The following is a 16,707-nucleotide window of genomic DNA, read 5'->3' on the forward strand; positions in this document are numbered from 1 at the left end:
GATACAAGTGAGGGATCGGATACTGGGTACCGCTCGTTGTCGTACTTTGTCATTGAAGATGATGCTCCCACATTTGGGATGCACCGACACTTTGTATATATATAAAGGGGAGAGCTCGAGGCTCTTACCACATCCTTTTCTTATGTCAATATAGTATAGTGTTCTGCTCAATAGCTTGAACACCCTACTTAGACTGATATCTCCCGATAAGCTTCGTCGCTAAGTGTCACTTCTTTCATCAGAGCATTCCACTTAATGACAAAGTCTGTCAACGAGTGGGACCCAGCAGACCCCCATCCCCTACTATATCGGCTCTGCCCGATCTCTTACCACATCGACTTATGTCACTTTTAGTGTCCTGCTGGATCGTTATCAGCAGCAAATGACACCCCTGGCGAATACAAGTTGAGATTGAGTTGAAATAACTTTGTTTCATTTTGTGGCCTGGATTTGTTTGTCAAGACCGAGAAAATAAACGAAATATGATAAATATCCTGGAACCATTGTGTAAGTCTTGCGAAACTCATGACAGAAACATTTCAGAACTACCCCGGGGTTGATTTTTGGACAATGAGTACGAGTTCTGGGTCAGGACTTGAATGCTGAAGTTTACGATCCAGTCCGATGCTAAAGAATGACATAGTTCCGATCTGATCGAGGATCGGGCAAAGCCGATACAAGAGAGGGATCGGGTACAAGTGTGTCCCACTCGTTGTCGTACTTCATCATTAAGTAGGATGCACCAATCCCTGTGTATATGCCGTATCTTTGTATATAAATCTAGCGGAGAGCTCGAGGTTCCCACCACAGTCCTTCTCCATGTCAATATAGTATAGTGTTCTGCTCAATAGCGAAAACACCGTACTTAGACTGATATCTCCCGATAAGCTCCGTCGCTAAGTGTCACTCTTCTTTCATCACTGAACACATCTTGAGCAATATATGACTTGATCGACCAGTCATTCTGCTGAAGATTACAATCCAGCAAGACGCTAAAGTATGACATAGATCCGATTTGATAGGGATTCGGGCAGAGCATGTTGAAGGAATAAAAGAATACGGGTTTCGACACTCAGTGGTCGACGACAGTCAGAGCACAGTGTTCTGTTAGAATATCTAGCTCTGATTGACACTTATCGGGAGATATCAGTCCAAGTATGGCATTCAAGCTTTTGAGCTAAAACACTATACTATATTGACATGAGGGAAGAATGTAGCGATAGCCTCAAGCTCTCCACTCATTATCTATATACATTGTGGTTTGTGGCTGTCTGTGTGAACATCCCACCTAATGACCATGCATGAAAATGGATGGGTCCCAGCAGCCCTTGATCTCCATTGTGTGGGCCCACCCAATCTCTGATCAGATTGACTCTCCCCAATCAGTCATCAGATCATGCTCTGCTGGATTGTTATCTCCAGCACCCCCTCTCAATCCAGTATGCACTTTTGGTGTTGTCAAGCCAAACAGTTCTCAAACATGTAGGAGTCTTGACACTGTAAGCAGCTTAGTCAGTATGTTGGTGAGGTTTTCACTGCTCTGGACTGGAGCCACCATGAGTTGTCAACTGGTGATCTTGTCCTGCAGAAAGAAGTGAGCAATGTCAATGTGCTTAGTCCTCTTGAAGTGTTGAGGATTGTTTGCAATAGCATGAGCTCCTGATGAGTCACTGTACAGGCTTGGCACATTTCAATCATAGGTGAGTTCTCCATCATGGGAATGGATGATGGAAGTTTTGGCACTTACATGAATCTTGGCTGTCCTTGGCACAGGTTGTTCCAGCTCCTGCAAGAACATTGAGGTCCATAATAGTTCTCTTGCTGCTGCTGCTAATGCTATGTACTCTGCCTCTACCAAACTGTTTGCAACTGTTGGCTGAAGTTGTGAAGACCAGCTGCATACAAGCCCACCAATAGTGAAGACATACCTGGAGGTTGACCTCCTGCAGTTGCATGACCCAGCCCAATTGCTATTGGCCCATCCTGTGAGTATCCATTTGCTGGTAGGTGTCCTTACTGTGAGGCTAACCCCTGCAGTCCCTTTGAGATATCTCAATACCTGCTTGGCCCCTGCAAGGTGTTCCCTTGACAGGTTTGTGACAAACTGTGTGCAGCAACCCACAGCAAAGGCTATGTTGGGTCTACTGCCTTGAGCAACCCACAACAGTGATCCCACAAGCAATGCATAGTGACATATCTCTTCTGCACTAGCCATATCGCCTTCTTGCAGTGTGAGGGTATTGATCATCTCTGTTGCTGGCATTGGGGCTGTCCATGCCTCGTCCATTCCAAACTTTGTCAATATTCCTTCGATGTATCCACTGCACGCTCCTGATTGATCAGAGACATGTTACCTTGGTCCGTGATACTGAATGTGCTTGAGGGCTGTTGTCATACTGCATGAACTCGTTGTCATGGGAATGGATGCGCAGAGGCCAGAAGATCTGTCAAATTCATATGAAGGGAGCACAGGGATCAAGGGATCGGGTGGATTGTGGGATTTGAGACAGACTTCACTGAGATCGGTAGTAGTGCCAGTCCTATGACAGATCTCACTGAGATTGGCAAAAGGAAGGATAGTACTATGATGACAAGATTGGCACGAGAGAGGATGGTACTATGGATCACACCAAGATCGGTGATAGAAGAAAGGGTATGGTGGATTCTGCCAGGATCAGTAGTAGGAAAGATCCTATCACAGATTCTGCGGAGATCAGTGGTAAGGATGATAGTGTGGCAAAGCTTCACATGCAAGTAGTGGGACCAAGCACCACCAAGAGGGGACCCAGCTCAGGAGCATGCAGCTGGTTACCACTCAGGGGCACACAAGATAGGAATAAAGGGGGACCATTGCCAGTCCAAGGGAGGAGAGCAGTGTAAGAGAAACCGGCGAGGAAGACATAAAGAGGAGGAGCAGTGTCAATGGAGTTGGCACAGCTCAGGAAAGACAGACAGATGGTGCAATGAGGAGGAGGAGCCTCATTGGAGACTCCTGTGAGGTACTCGACGCAGAAGGTACTCTCTGGAGAGAGAGCAGGAGCAGTGATGCAGGCGACACTGCAAAGAGGTATAAAAGCCATACCTTCTTGTCACTAATGGTCGAGTGGATTCTCATCCACTCTACTCACCATACAACTAGTCAATACTTTAGAAACATAAGTACTCATTAGTTTTCAGTCAGCATAAGTTGCAATCAATAGATTGCTCCTCATTGAAGCGCATGTGTTGTATCACTGTTTCCTGACATCCGAAGGCGGTTCTAGCAAACCAGCAGTCCAGATATCAATAGAACTGAAGGCAGTCATCCACTGCAGTCTGGGGATCACTTCAAGCGTTAGTTGACACACTGGACACTTGTGTTGGTGTCATTAATCCATACTCATACCAGACCATTGGTGTCAACATCAAGTTCACTTAGAGTCATATCATAGTTTGATTGTGCTGAGCTACCTCTGGATGGAGTGTCCACAGTGGTCAGTCGAAATCTGTCATAACATCAATACAACTACAGATTCCAATGAGAAAAGCAGCAGAGATGGTTCTGTTGCATATTTCACTAGGAATCATAATACCATTAGTGCTGTCGCATAACTCGACAGAATCGGTGATAGTACTGATACTACTACTGATCTCAGGTTTCAGGCGCGCGACCCCTGACACTCGTGACACAGTCACTCCTACAACTAATAGGTTGTCAACATAAACTGCAAGTAACACCATTGCATTATTGGAACCATGTATGCATACACATGGTTTGGCATGGCAACACTTGAAGCCGAAGGCTTGGAGTTGCTCATCAAGAGCTGCATGCCATAGGTGTCTGGCTTGCTTGAGACCATATAGGGCCTTCTTTAGCTTGTAACATTTGCCCTCCATCTGTTTTGTCTCAAATGTTGGTGGTATTCAGACATGCACATCCTTGTCAATCTTGCCATTTAGGAAAGCTGTACTGACATTGAGTTGAATGGCATACAGTCTGTATTGGTGTGCGATGGCAAGTGGTATTTGGACTGTTTGTAGCAGACAACCAGGCTAAAGGTCAGCTAACTCAAAGACTTTCATCTTATTCAGGCTCTAGGAGGATACCGTCAGTGCTTCGCAATTGCTGGCCATTCGCAATGAGTGTGGTACCATTCATCACAGCTACTGCAAATGCCATGCAATCCAGGTAGTGAGTGCCAATTGTGGGTGCCTGGGTGCCAGAGCATGTTGTGGCAAAGGCTGTATACCCAAGGAGGCCCAATGGGTCTGGCGATTTTGTGTGAGTAGATCCAAGCACAGAGATGCTGTCATATACATCCACTATGGTGTTGCTGCTCGAGACACCTCACAGCAACATGTTCTCTTGAGTATCAGTGTGTGTTGAGGCCTGCTGGATATTCCCCCCTTTGGATGACACCATGTCCAGCTCAGCTCGCAAGTCAGCAGTGATGGCATCAAGGTCCATGACGATCTCACCAGCATCCTCAATCTCAGCCATCATCCAGTCCCAGTCATGGCCGAAGCTGGAGAAGTCTGAAGAACTTGATTGGGGTCTGGATTCCTGCTGGCAAAAGTATGGTGGCAAAGAGAGTGGGGTTGGATTGTCAGGTTTGGCTTCGTCTATGACATCACTGATGGCAAGCCAAGTGTAGGACTGGTGGAGCTCACTGTCACCTGCCAGTACCTGTTGGTCAGGAGGGGTGGCATTGATTCCTGGTTGTTCAAGCTCAGAGAAACAGACATTTTTTTGTGACAACAATGTGATCTAGTGCAGGGAGCCACACCTTATGACCTTTGATGGCACACAGTGCATCCAAAAAGCCTAAATAGGTTCCCCAGAGAGCATGTGGTTGAAGGTGCTTGCTGACCTTTGGGTGGTTGCACAACCATGTTGAGTGGGTGCTGCCCCAGAGTACAATGTAAGCCACACAACCAAAGTGTCAGATGTGGCAAAGCTTGGGTCATTTGCTGTGGAAGAGTTCAAATGGCATAATGTTTCCATGTGTACTGCCTGCTAATCAATTGTGAATGAAAGCAGCTTGTGCAATAGTGTGTGGCCACCATTGTTCATTCACTTTTGAGTCATAGAGCAGACTCTGAGCAATCTTCTGGATGGTCTGGATTGCTTGTTTGGCAAAGGCATTGTTGGTGTGTTGCTGAGTTAGTGAAGCAGTGATTTTCACACCTGCCAACAAGCATAGTTCTTGGAAGGCTGTGGACCATAGCTTGCCCTGGCCCACCTGAATCTCCTTAATCCTGCAATCAAGGACCACCTCAGAGGGCTTCTGATGTGTGGCAACATGGACCTCCAAGAGCCACCATGCTGCTTCCTGAGATGCTTTTCCTTTGCTTGTCAAGCCCCATGCCCATATCATGCAGGAGTAAGTGTCATGAATAATGAGTACATGCAAGAATCCTGTGGCACCATGTAGCAAACCAATTATGTCCATGGACACCAGTTTGAGGGGTTTTTCGAGGTGTTGGGGATGTGCCACATTGATTGTGGTGGCTTTGCTTTGCATGCAAATATCACAGAGGGTGCCTGGGTTGGTGGCCAGAGTCAAGGGGATTGTCAGAGGTCTTGTGCCTGAAACCTGAAACCTGTAATAGAAATGCATCTATTACTGAACCTGTTGAGATATGTGGTAGAGTGCTTTCTATTACTGTTCCTGTCAAGATCTATCATAGAAGGCCTCTATGACTTTTCTCATCCAAAGATGTGATAATGTGATTGTTACTGCAGGTTTCAACTAACTGCTGTGGACAGTCCATCCAGAGGTAGCTTGGCATGATCAATAACAATGGATGTATTGTGAAGACACCAAGGTCTGGTGTGAATGAGGTTGTTGATGCCAACACAAGTGTCCAGTGTGTCAACTGAGTGCTTGAAGTGATCCCTGGACTGCAGTGGACAACTGCCTTTGGTTCTGATGACTGAGAGAGCCAGACCACTGGATGAACCGCCTTTGGATGTTGTCATGGGCCTGGGTGCGCAGAGCGAGGATAGACCGAAGTTCATATGAAGGTAGCGCAGGAATCGTGGAATCGGGTAGAACGTAAGAGTTGCGGCAGAGGTCACTGAGATCAGCAGTAGAATCAGTTCTATGGCAGATCACAGCGAAATCGGCACGAGCATCGTCGATATCATGAATCCCACCAGAATCTACGACAAGCGAGACCTTGTGGCAGATTCCGCGGAGATCGGTAGCAAGGTTGTCCATATGACGATTCACATGCAAGAGGGACCGAGCTCAAGTGATACACAGATGGTTACCACTCAGGGGCCCACAAGACAGGAGTAAAAGAGAACTGTCGCTGGTCAGAGGAAGGAGAGCTGTGTAAAGGACACCAGCGAAAGGGACATGAAGAGGAGGAGCAGTGTCGATGAAGTTGACACAGCTCAGGTAAGACAGGAGGGACAAGGTCTGATATGGAGGAGGTGCCTCCTTGGAGACACCTGTACAATACTTGACGAAGAGGGTACTCTCTGGAGAGAGAGAGCAGGAGCAGTGTCGCTGGCGATGCTGTGAAGAGATATATAGGCATACCTTCTTGTCATGAATGGTCGAGTGGACCCATCCACTCTACACTCATCAACCATACTAGTATTACTTCAAGCAATAAGTATCATTAGTACACAGTCAGCATAGAAGTAATCAACAGATTGCTCCTCAACGAAGCGCATGTGTTGTATCACCATTTCCTGGTGTCCGAAGGCGGTTTGTAGCAACCAGCAGTCCAGATAACAATAAAACCGAAGGCAGACATCCACTGCGGCCCGGGGATCACTTCAAGTGTTAGCTGACACACTGGACACTCGTGTCAGCATCATCAACCCATACTCACACCAGACCATTGGTGTCAACATCAAGCTCATTAGAGTCATATCGTAGTCTGATCGTGCTGAGCTACCTCTGGACAGAGTGTCCACAGCAGTTAGTCGAAATCTGTCACAACAATAATACAACTACAGATTCTAGCGAGAAAGGTGACAGAGAAGGCTCTGTCGCATATTTCACTAAGAATTGAAATACCATTAGCGCTGTTGCATAATTCAACAGAATCGGTGATAGTACTGATACTAATACTGTTCTCAGGTTTCAGGTGCGCGACTGCTGACAGATGTCAATCAATGTCAATGAGCAGTGATACAACACATGTGCTACAATAGAAGTAATGTCTTACAATTGCTACTGTTGATGGACTAAGTATACTTATATGAAAGCTACAACTAGTAAAATATGGTGTAGAGTGGATGGGGATCCACTTGGCTGTTATGAGCAGCATGGTCATCTATATAGGCATGTCCCCCAGCATTGCCTGCAACACTGCTACTGCTCCAGGGGGTCCTTTCGACACTGTCCCCCCTCCTCATGTTCCTCCTGGCCATCCTGGCTATTCTGTGAAGTCACTCTTTGGCACTGCTCCTTGTCCTCCCTGCAGATGGGAGCTGCTTCATCCTGGATAAAGGCTGCTCCCACTTTATCTGAGTGGCAACTCACCCCCCCCCCCCTACTTCATCTCTCCCATCCTCTGGCTCTGAGTTCATCATTGGTTTGGCCCCCTGCTTCATCAGGGTGGCAAACCCAATGCTCCCACCATCTTGTCCTGCTTAGATGTCTGTGCAATCAGCACCCATGTGAGATCCATTGTACAATCACAATACTATGGATCCTGGCAGAATTTGTGATACAATCCTTGTTCATGCTTATCTGGGTGAGATCTGTCATAGAGCCCTCTCTACTACAGATCTTGATGAACTCTGTTGCAAAACCCTCGATCTGCCCAATCCTTGATTCCTGCACTCCTCCTCATGAGGCTTCCACTTCTCATAAGTCTTCTGCTTCTGCGCTTCGGGTCCTATGACAGGGATGTTGTGAGAAAGGGTCACCGCCCTTGTCTGCAGGATCACATCGTGACTGGCGTGACCTAGCCAGCGATGCCAGATGTCCCATATGATCATTGCGGTGGCAGGATAGCTGTTGTCATAGGGCCGGATGTGCAGAAGCAGGAAGAATAGAAGTCATATGAGGAGGAGCACAGGAATCGCAGGATCGGGCAAAATGAGGGCTACAACAGAGTTCACCAAGATCTGTAGTAGAGAGGCTCTACAACAGATCTTGTCCAAATTGGCATGAACAGGATGGTACAATGAATCCCACCAGAATCTGTAGTATCATGATCATATGATAGATCTTGTGGAAGCCAGCAAAAGGACACCGATTTCACAGATCTCACAGCAAGACAGATGTTGAGGACACCAGGTTCACCACTCCAATGAAGCAGGGGGCCCAACTTGATGATGAACTCAGAGCAGGAGGATGGGCAAGATGAACAAGGGGTGTGAGTCACCACTCAGATGAAGTGGGAATGGCCCCTGTTGATTATGAAGCAGCACAAGGACTGCCCACCTGCAAGAAGCAAGGGAAGCAGTGCCAATGAGCAGCATTGTAAGATAGGAAGGACCAATAGGAAGAACGAGAGGAGGAGGAGCAGTGTTGGAGGAGGCCTCCCAGAGCAGGAGCAGTGTCGCAGGTGACATTGTGGGAATGGCTATATAACCCTGCTGCTCACCATAGAAGTTGAGTGGATCCTCATCCACTCTACACCTTACATTACTAGCTATAACTTCACAACAAGTATACTTAGTAGATTCGTCAACAGTAGCAATTGCAGAGCATTGCTACTATCATAGTGTCATGGGCCTGAATGCTCAAGAAGCAGGAGGGTCACTGGTTCATATGGAAGGAGCACAGGTATCAGAGATCTAGTCGATACCAGTAGAGGGCATGGTCATAGTGCAGTCTCCATGGAGACCATGGACTCCTACAGATTCACATGCAAAGGAGGACCGGGCCCATATGCAAGGAGGGCCAGGCACAGCCATGAAGAGGACCAAGCTCAAGGAGCATGCAGACAGTTACCACTCAGGGGCTCGAGAGACAAGAGTCAAAGGAACTGTCACTGGTCAAAGGAGAAGGAGCAGTGTATAGGAAACTGGCAAGCAGGTCCTGAGGAGGAGGAGCAGTGTCGAAGGAGTTGACACAGCTCAGGAGGCACAGGGGTGCCAAACAAGCAGGACAGCAAGGAGGAGGAGCAGTGTCAAAACACAGCTCAAGAGGCACAAGGGTGCCAAGCAAGCAGGATAGCAAGGAGGAGGAGCAGTGTTGAAGGAGTCGATAGCTCAAGGAGGACAGGAGTGGTGCTAGAGGGGCCCCCTGTACAAGTACTCGATGAAGAAGGTACTCTCTGGAGAGAGAGCAGGAGCAGCGTCGCTGGCGATGCTGTGAGGAGGTATATAACCATACTTTCTCATCATCAAAGGTTGAGTGGATCCTCATCCACTCTACACCCATCATAACTAGTTATCACTTCAGCATAAGTATATATTAGTTCAGTCAGCATAGTAGCAATCTATCAAGGTTGCTCCTCATCATAGTGCATGTGTTGTATCACCACTACCTGATGTCCAAAGGCAGCCCATAGCAGGTCAGCAGTCTGGATATAGATAGAACCGAAGGCAGTAGTCCACTGCGGTCTGGGGATCACCTCAAGCATCAGTCAACACACTGGACACTCATGTTGATGCCACCAACCTTATCACCAACACCATCAACCTTATCACCAACACCATCAACCTCATCATCATCAACACTCACACCAGACCTTGGTGTCATCATAACCTATGTATTGATATTGATCGTGCTGAGCTACCCCTGAACGGAGTGTCCACAGAGGTCAGTCAAAACCTACAATAGTATATACAATGAACGCCACCTGCTGTTATCATGCAACTTGATAGTCACTGAGCAACTAGCTCATCGAGACCGATACTGAGACGATAGCTGTTGCACAGTTTGATAGTCACCGAGTATCTCGACAGACTGACCTGGGTTTCAGGCGCGAGACCCCTGACACATAGCACATGTGTTGTATCACCACTTGACACCATCCAAAGGCAGTTCATTCTGCAGTCTGGATATCAATTGATACCAAAGGTGGCTCATACTGTGGTCCAGCTCTCTCAATCATTAGAACTGAAGGCAGTTGTCCACTGTGGTCTGGGGATCATCAGTCATTCAGTTGACACACTGGACACTTGTGTTGGCACAAGCACATTCACACCAGGCCTTGGTGTCATCTCAAAGTATCTATTGGATAGCAATCATGTTGAGCTACCTCTGGATGGAGTGTCCCCAGCAGTCAGTCAAAACCTGCAATAACCTTCAAGCTACCACATATTTGAGCAAGAAAAGTCCTAGAAGGCTTCTACAACAGATTTGAGCAGGAACAATATTAGGAGGCCTTTACTACAGATCTCACTGAGATTAATTGTAACTGCCTTTTACTACAGATTTTGGGTTTCAGGCACATGACCTCTGACAGACGGTTGTCGACGCTTAACGAGCGATATCAGTCGAAGCACAGTACTGCTGCTATTGGTACAGAAACACTATACTATACTGGCTTAGACTAAACATGGTAGTAGAATAGAGCTTTCAGCTCGATATATATATACAGTGGCAGCACATCCTAAAGGTGGGAGTGTACAGACCCTGTATGTAAGTTTGAGGACAATCAGGTAATTTCCTGATTTAGCCAGATACCCTGCATTTGGGTCATCATTGTCATTGAGCAATAGCACTACCATCATACTGAGCAAGAACACTTCAAACACTGACATGGTCTGTGGCAATGAGCTCTCTCCAATGCAGCATGCTTCAATTGTTGCAATGCATGATACTGGGCTGCCAATTCAACAAATCATGGAGATAAGCAGTGTATCCAAGACAGCAGTTCACAAGACCATCCATAACTTTAAGGAGCATGATTCCTTTGAAACAAAAGCATGATCTGGCTGTCCATGCTCCTGGACAGCTACCTTGGACTGGTACCTTCAGTGTGAGGTACTCAAAAACCTGTTTCTATCATGGTGACAGCTGTCAGCATCACTTGGCAGCATTCCAATAACGCAGCCCCAGAAAGCAGCATACCGGGCCGGTATTAACCGCCGAAAAACACTCGAGAAGACATCAACAACATGGTTCTGACGTTCCATTTCAGCCATTTCAGCATCCAGGTATGGACCAACATTGCATACAACCTTAAAACCCCATTGGTTGTGCTCCCATTGGCTCCAAGGAAGAAACAACTGGGGCCAGGTAATCAATGGGATTCTGCTGAGAACCTCACAGCTGTCAGGTATCGCGATTGGATCATCGACGGCCCGCTCCGTGACGCTGTAACTGCTGTTAGTGCATTCACTCTTAAGGGAGCATAGACGGGTACTATCACGAACCGGCCCGACGGTTGGCAATGACAAGGGCGAGATCGAGAGGCAGAGGAGACTACCAGACTTCGGAAGGAGTAGATGTGAGGGTTGATTGAGAGAGTGACTTATGATCTCTTTTCCTTAAGGGAAAAGAGAAGAGAAGAAGGAAGGAGCAAACTATGAGATCAAAAGTACAAGACTCAATGCGATGAGTCTAAGACTCTTTTGCAGTGAATTGACATATCAATGTTAGATCTATGATAACTATGAGAAGGGTCATGACCGAGTCATGACAGGTACTACATGTGCATGAGCAGAATGAGTGAGAAAATTGATTGCCTAACTTGGGAGAGTTGCTTGCGAGCTCCCAGCCATGGCCACATGGTGTGCAAGTGGCATACTGTATGGTGTGATGGTCATGAGCTGAGGCTGTAGAGCAAGGAGAGGCAAACCCATCCAGGAAAGGCAATCAGAGGTTGCGCCAGGTGATGGTGCTGAGTGACAGAGGAGTGGAAGTGTTGGTGTAGAGTGCCACCTTGGTGATGGCTGCTCAGTCAGCAGCAGACTTGTTGATGTAGCAACAGAAGCAGTCGCTCCACCAGCACCCCAGCCCACAGATGGTGGCATTGTTGACACTGTTGGAGGCCACCCTTGTTGCCACACCATGACAGAAGGAGTGGCCAGAGTAGGCTGAGGGTTTGATCCCACAGGTTGTGAGGCATTGGCGCAGGGTGGCAGCGAAGCTAGACGAATGGCCTGTTGCCTTCGAGGATGAAGAGGGGTGCTAAAGATGGCCATGACCTGCACACCATGTCAAGAGCAGAGACGGCGCAAGTGCTGAGCAGGACAGCTGGCATGGTGAGTGTAGCACCCTGCCAAAAGGGGTCAATCCTGCTGGCTGGGATGGTGACAGTTGCAAAGGACTTGTCAGCAGCAAAGGAGATAGAGCCAACTGTGAGCATTTTGTTGGTGCCTTGTGCTTCCCACGTGAGCTCGCCTGAACAGAGGAAGCATGCAAAGGCAAGGAAGAAAGCAGCATGGAACATCCAATGGTTGTGTTGGGAGGGACAGACTGTTGGAAGGGCCCAGAGGAGTTGGTGGAGCAGGGGTAGGGTCAGGGCAAGCTTGGCAATGGGGAGAGGATCACCAACAACTCGCTTGAGGCCTTGCACAGCTCTGGCCAGGCATTTGGAGTTGAAAAAGACTGTGGAGAGGCTGAGGTCAATGTGCCAAGACTTGATGATGGTGAGGTCACACTTGATGAAGCCGTATGTCTTGCTGGTGGTGTGCTGAGCCGCGACCCATTCAATGAGAAGGGTGTCAGAGGTCTCGCACCTAAAACCTGAAATCTGTAGTAGAATTGCAACTACTACTGATCCTATCGAGATCTGTGGTAAAAGGCCATTATTACTATTCTTGCTGAGATCTGTCATAGAAGCCTTCTATGACTTTTCTCACTTGGATATGTGATAGCTTGAATGTTATTGCAGGTTTCGACTAACCACTGTGGACACTCTGTCCAGAGGTAGCTTGGCATGACCAATAACTATAGATGCATGGTGATGACACCAAGGTCTGGTGCTGCTGGTGTTGTTGCCCCCAACATGAGTGTTCAGTGTGCTGACTAAGTGACTGAGTGATCCCCAGACCACAGTGGACAACTGCCTTTGGTTCTAATGATTGAGAGAGCCAGACCACAGTATGAACCACCTTTGGATGATGTCAATGAGTGGTGATACAACCCATGCACTACGTTAGAAGCAATGCTCTGCAATTGCAACTGTTGACAGAATACTAACTATACTTTTGGTAAAGCTATAACTAGTGATATAAGGTGTAGAGTGGATGGAGAACCACTCGGCCACTATGACGAGAAGGTATGGTTATATAGGACATCTTCGCAGTGTTGCCTGCAACTCTGCTCTGGCTCTCTCTTTCCAGGGAGCACCCTCTTCATTGAGCACTGCTCCTCCTGTTCCTTCGTCATTGAGGAGAGCTACTGTTACTTCATCAAGGACAGGGGTTGCCCCACCTCATCCTAGTGGCAGTGCACCTCCTTTTCATCTACCTCTTGATGCCAGCACCTATCTCCTCTTGCCAATTTCATTGTTGTGTAGGGCCCCTACCTCATCTGGTGGTGACCTCTCCCTTTTCCATTGTTGCCCTCCTGTCTAATTGGCAATAGAGATATCTTTGAGCCAGTCCCCATGAGATCTGCTGTATGAACATGGTACTACCATTCCCACTGAATTCTGTAGTAGAGCTTTGCTTCTTACTGATCCTGACAAGTCCTGCCATAGAGCCATTGGTCTTACCAATCTCACTGAACTCTGCTGGAACTCTCCATCTGCCCAATCCACAATTGTTGCGCATGGTCCCTTTGTATGAATCCAGTTCTTCCTGTGCATCCATCCAGTCCTATGACACCGTCCTTCTATTCTTTTATCAAAGAGCTGTAGCAGGGCTTACGACCAGGGAAGCAAATGGCCTGGTTGTGGTGCCTCGAGGTCAGTTAAAGCATGTGATACCTCGGCGTAGAAGCATGCAGTCTTCGCCGAGCCCACATCCAATCACCAACTTCGCTTACTTGGACTTGGTGCATTGCCTGGGCCAACTGCCAAACCTCAAGACACTGGTCATCAGATAGCTGGTGTTTCCTCCTCCCCCTTAGTTCCTCACTCATGCTCCTGTCCTATCAGCTCCTAGTATCATACACACATACGGAGGGCATTGAGGCATATATAAACACTTGATTCATCATGTACTTAGGAAAGATTATCATCACAATCATCAGCTGTGATCATCGACTTTAAACGCACGACTTGATTGACACAGAACGACCCTTCAACTAGGTCGACTGCAAACTACAGGCAGAACGGTGTGGCCGAACCAGCTGAACGAAAGGTACTGTAGATCCAGTAGACATTGCCAAGGTACAGAGCAGGTCTGGGCCGCAAAGATAAGGTCGGAAGAGCGAATAGCAATGCACAGGAAGATATGCCCAAGTGTAAGCCGGCGCAAAAGACTTCAGCGAGAGATAGAAACGACATGCGAGCATTCGAGCTAAGCGAGGCAAAGACATGTCTTCTGACGACAGCCGTACAGTTTGGGAACATTGATGTCCGTAATGACTTATCCAGCGGCTCTCATGCTTCACGCTCCTACGCTAGAGCGGCAGCACCTGACCCACAGCCCGCCTGGATCAACGCAGTTGCCGCATGCATGCGCAAAGGGTCGCCAAAGTTTGGGGCAAAAGGCCAAAGAGGAGGAAAATGTATATATATGACGGACACGGAGTTGTTCTGTCAAGAAGTGCCCTTCGAAAACGTCAACTTGACAGTCCTGCCCACACTGAGGGTCGAGGAAGATGGCGGTACGGTCTATCATGTTCGTGGCGCTCGTTGCCTTACTTTTGGTTGGCCATATTGCTTCGCAGTTCGTACAACCACCCTCCGACCACCAGACAGCCACCGGCCATCTCGACATCCCGGTGCGGTACAAGGAAGTCCCAAGTGGCACTTGCGAGACGGATCCCAACGTAAAGAGCTTCTCAGGCTACGTCGATGTGGAAGAGGATGAGCACATCTTCTTTTGGTTCTTCGAAACCCGCAACGGTAGTCCAGAGGAAGCTCCTCTCACGGTATGGATCAATGGCGGCCCTGGCTCGTCTTCCATGATCGGTCTATTCCAAGAGCTTGGTCCCTGCTACATCGATTCGAACGGCAGGGTTGTCAATAACCCTTATGCTTGGAACAATGCGAGCAACATGATCTTCATCGACCAGCCGGCAACGACTGGATTCTCTTACACCAAGCTCGTTCCCGGCTACGTGGACCCTTCGACAGACTCGATCGTTGTACTTCCAAACGAGACCTGCCCTGAGTATGCTCAAGGCTACGGGACATGCGGAACCTATTCGGCACCCAACGTCACTCTGACGGCGAACTCGACTGAGGTTGCAGCTAAGAACTTTTATCGCACACTGCAGGGCTTCATGGGAGCATTTCCTCAGTACTCGCGCGAGGATTTCCACTTTGCTACTGAATCATACGGTGGACACTACGCTCCTGTCTTCAACGAGTACATTGAAGAGCAAAATGGTCATGGCGAGGCGAGAGCGCAAAAGATCAAACTCAAGTCCATCATGATCGGCAACGGTTGGTATTCTCCTGACGTGCAGTATGCTGCATACTACAACTTCACCGTGTCGCCGGGTAACACGTACGACTACCGACCCTTCAACTCATCGATAGAAGAGATGATGTACAACAACATGTTTGGGCCGGGCAACTGCTTAGATCAGATTCGAGATTGTTACGCTACTGGCACCAACCAAGTTTGCAGCACTGCTGATACATTCTGCGCTTCCAATGTAGAGTCGATCCTTGATAAGTACGCCAACAGAGACGAATATGACATCCGAGAGCTCTCCCCGGATCCGTTCCCCTACACTTACTATGTCGATTATCTCAACACTCCTGCTGTTCAGAAGGCGATCGGAGCCTTGCAGAACTTCAGCGAGAGCTCTCCCACTACGTCGAACGCGTTTGGCAACACTGGTGACGATGGTCGAGAGTCAGGCACGATCGAAGGTGTGCGCTCGCTACTGGATCAAGGAGTGCAAGTGGTAATGTACGCCGGTGATGCTGACTACAACTGCAACTGGCTTGGTGGCCAAGTGATTGCCGAGCAGGTAGGGCACAAAGGCTTTCAAGAGGCTGGCTATAAGGATCTGCAGACCTCGGATGGAATCGCGCATGGTCAAGTCAAGCAGAGCGGCCAATTCTCGTTTGTGCGCATCTATGAGAGTGGTCATGAAGTCCCCTTCTACCAGCCTCTCGCTTCACTCGAAATGTTCGAGAGGGTGCTGAACGGAACTGACCTAGCCACTGGCAAGGAGAAGATCTCACCAGACAGCACGTACAAAACCACCGGTCCGGCCAAGAGCACTTACCGGCAAGGCAACACCACTATGCAGTTTGAAGTGCTTCCCTCGAACGCCACCTATGACCATACCACAAATGCGCCCAACACCAATAGTACCAAGATGCCAACGAGTAGCGCCTCGGTAGACATATCTCGCCAAGCCGTGCGTACCGGCGAAATGCTCCGCTCACGCTACCGGTTCCAACGACCTCTCCTATTCTGAAGCAATACCTTAGAGGACTCGAAGAAGCTTTACCTAAATGTCCCCCTTGCCTCTCTTCTGTAACAGAAGATTTAGTTGGAAAGCAGATCTGAGGTCTGCATGTGTCTATGGAGTGCTGTGCTGTAGCAATCTGCTAATGAGCTCTTGAACGTCATGAAAGTCAAAGGGAAAAACGGTGTGGGCGTAGAAATGAGGAGGACCTGTTGAAAGTTGACATCGTTTGGGTCCCGATACTGGTGATCGGGGATAGTCTAAGTACGATGTCACTACTCTTTTAAGGCAGAAACATATACTAAATTGACTG

The 16,707-nt window shown here is 48.2% G+C and overlaps 1 protein-coding gene across 1 annotated transcript; it reads left to right on the top strand.

Moving 5' to 3' along the window:
* Positions 1-14,621: 14,621 nt before the first annotated feature.
* On the top strand, positions 14,622-16,403 carry UHO2_04755 (putative carboxypeptidase 2; the record flags this gene model as incomplete). Its single annotated transcript, XM_041554571.1, has 1 exon — positions 14,622-16,403. The coding sequence occupies one exon, from the start codon at positions 14,622-14,624 to the stop codon at positions 16,401-16,403; it is 1,782 nt and encodes a 593-aa protein (XP_041410505.1).
* Positions 16,404-16,707: the final 304 nt, after the last annotated feature.

The sequence above is a fragment of the Ustilago hordei genome (assembly GCF_900519145.1).
Source record: "Ustilago hordei strain Uho2 genome assembly, contig: UHO2_contig_10, whole genome shotgun sequence".
Lineage (NCBI taxonomy): Eukaryota > Fungi > Basidiomycota > Ustilaginomycetes > Ustilaginales > Ustilaginaceae > Ustilago > Ustilago hordei.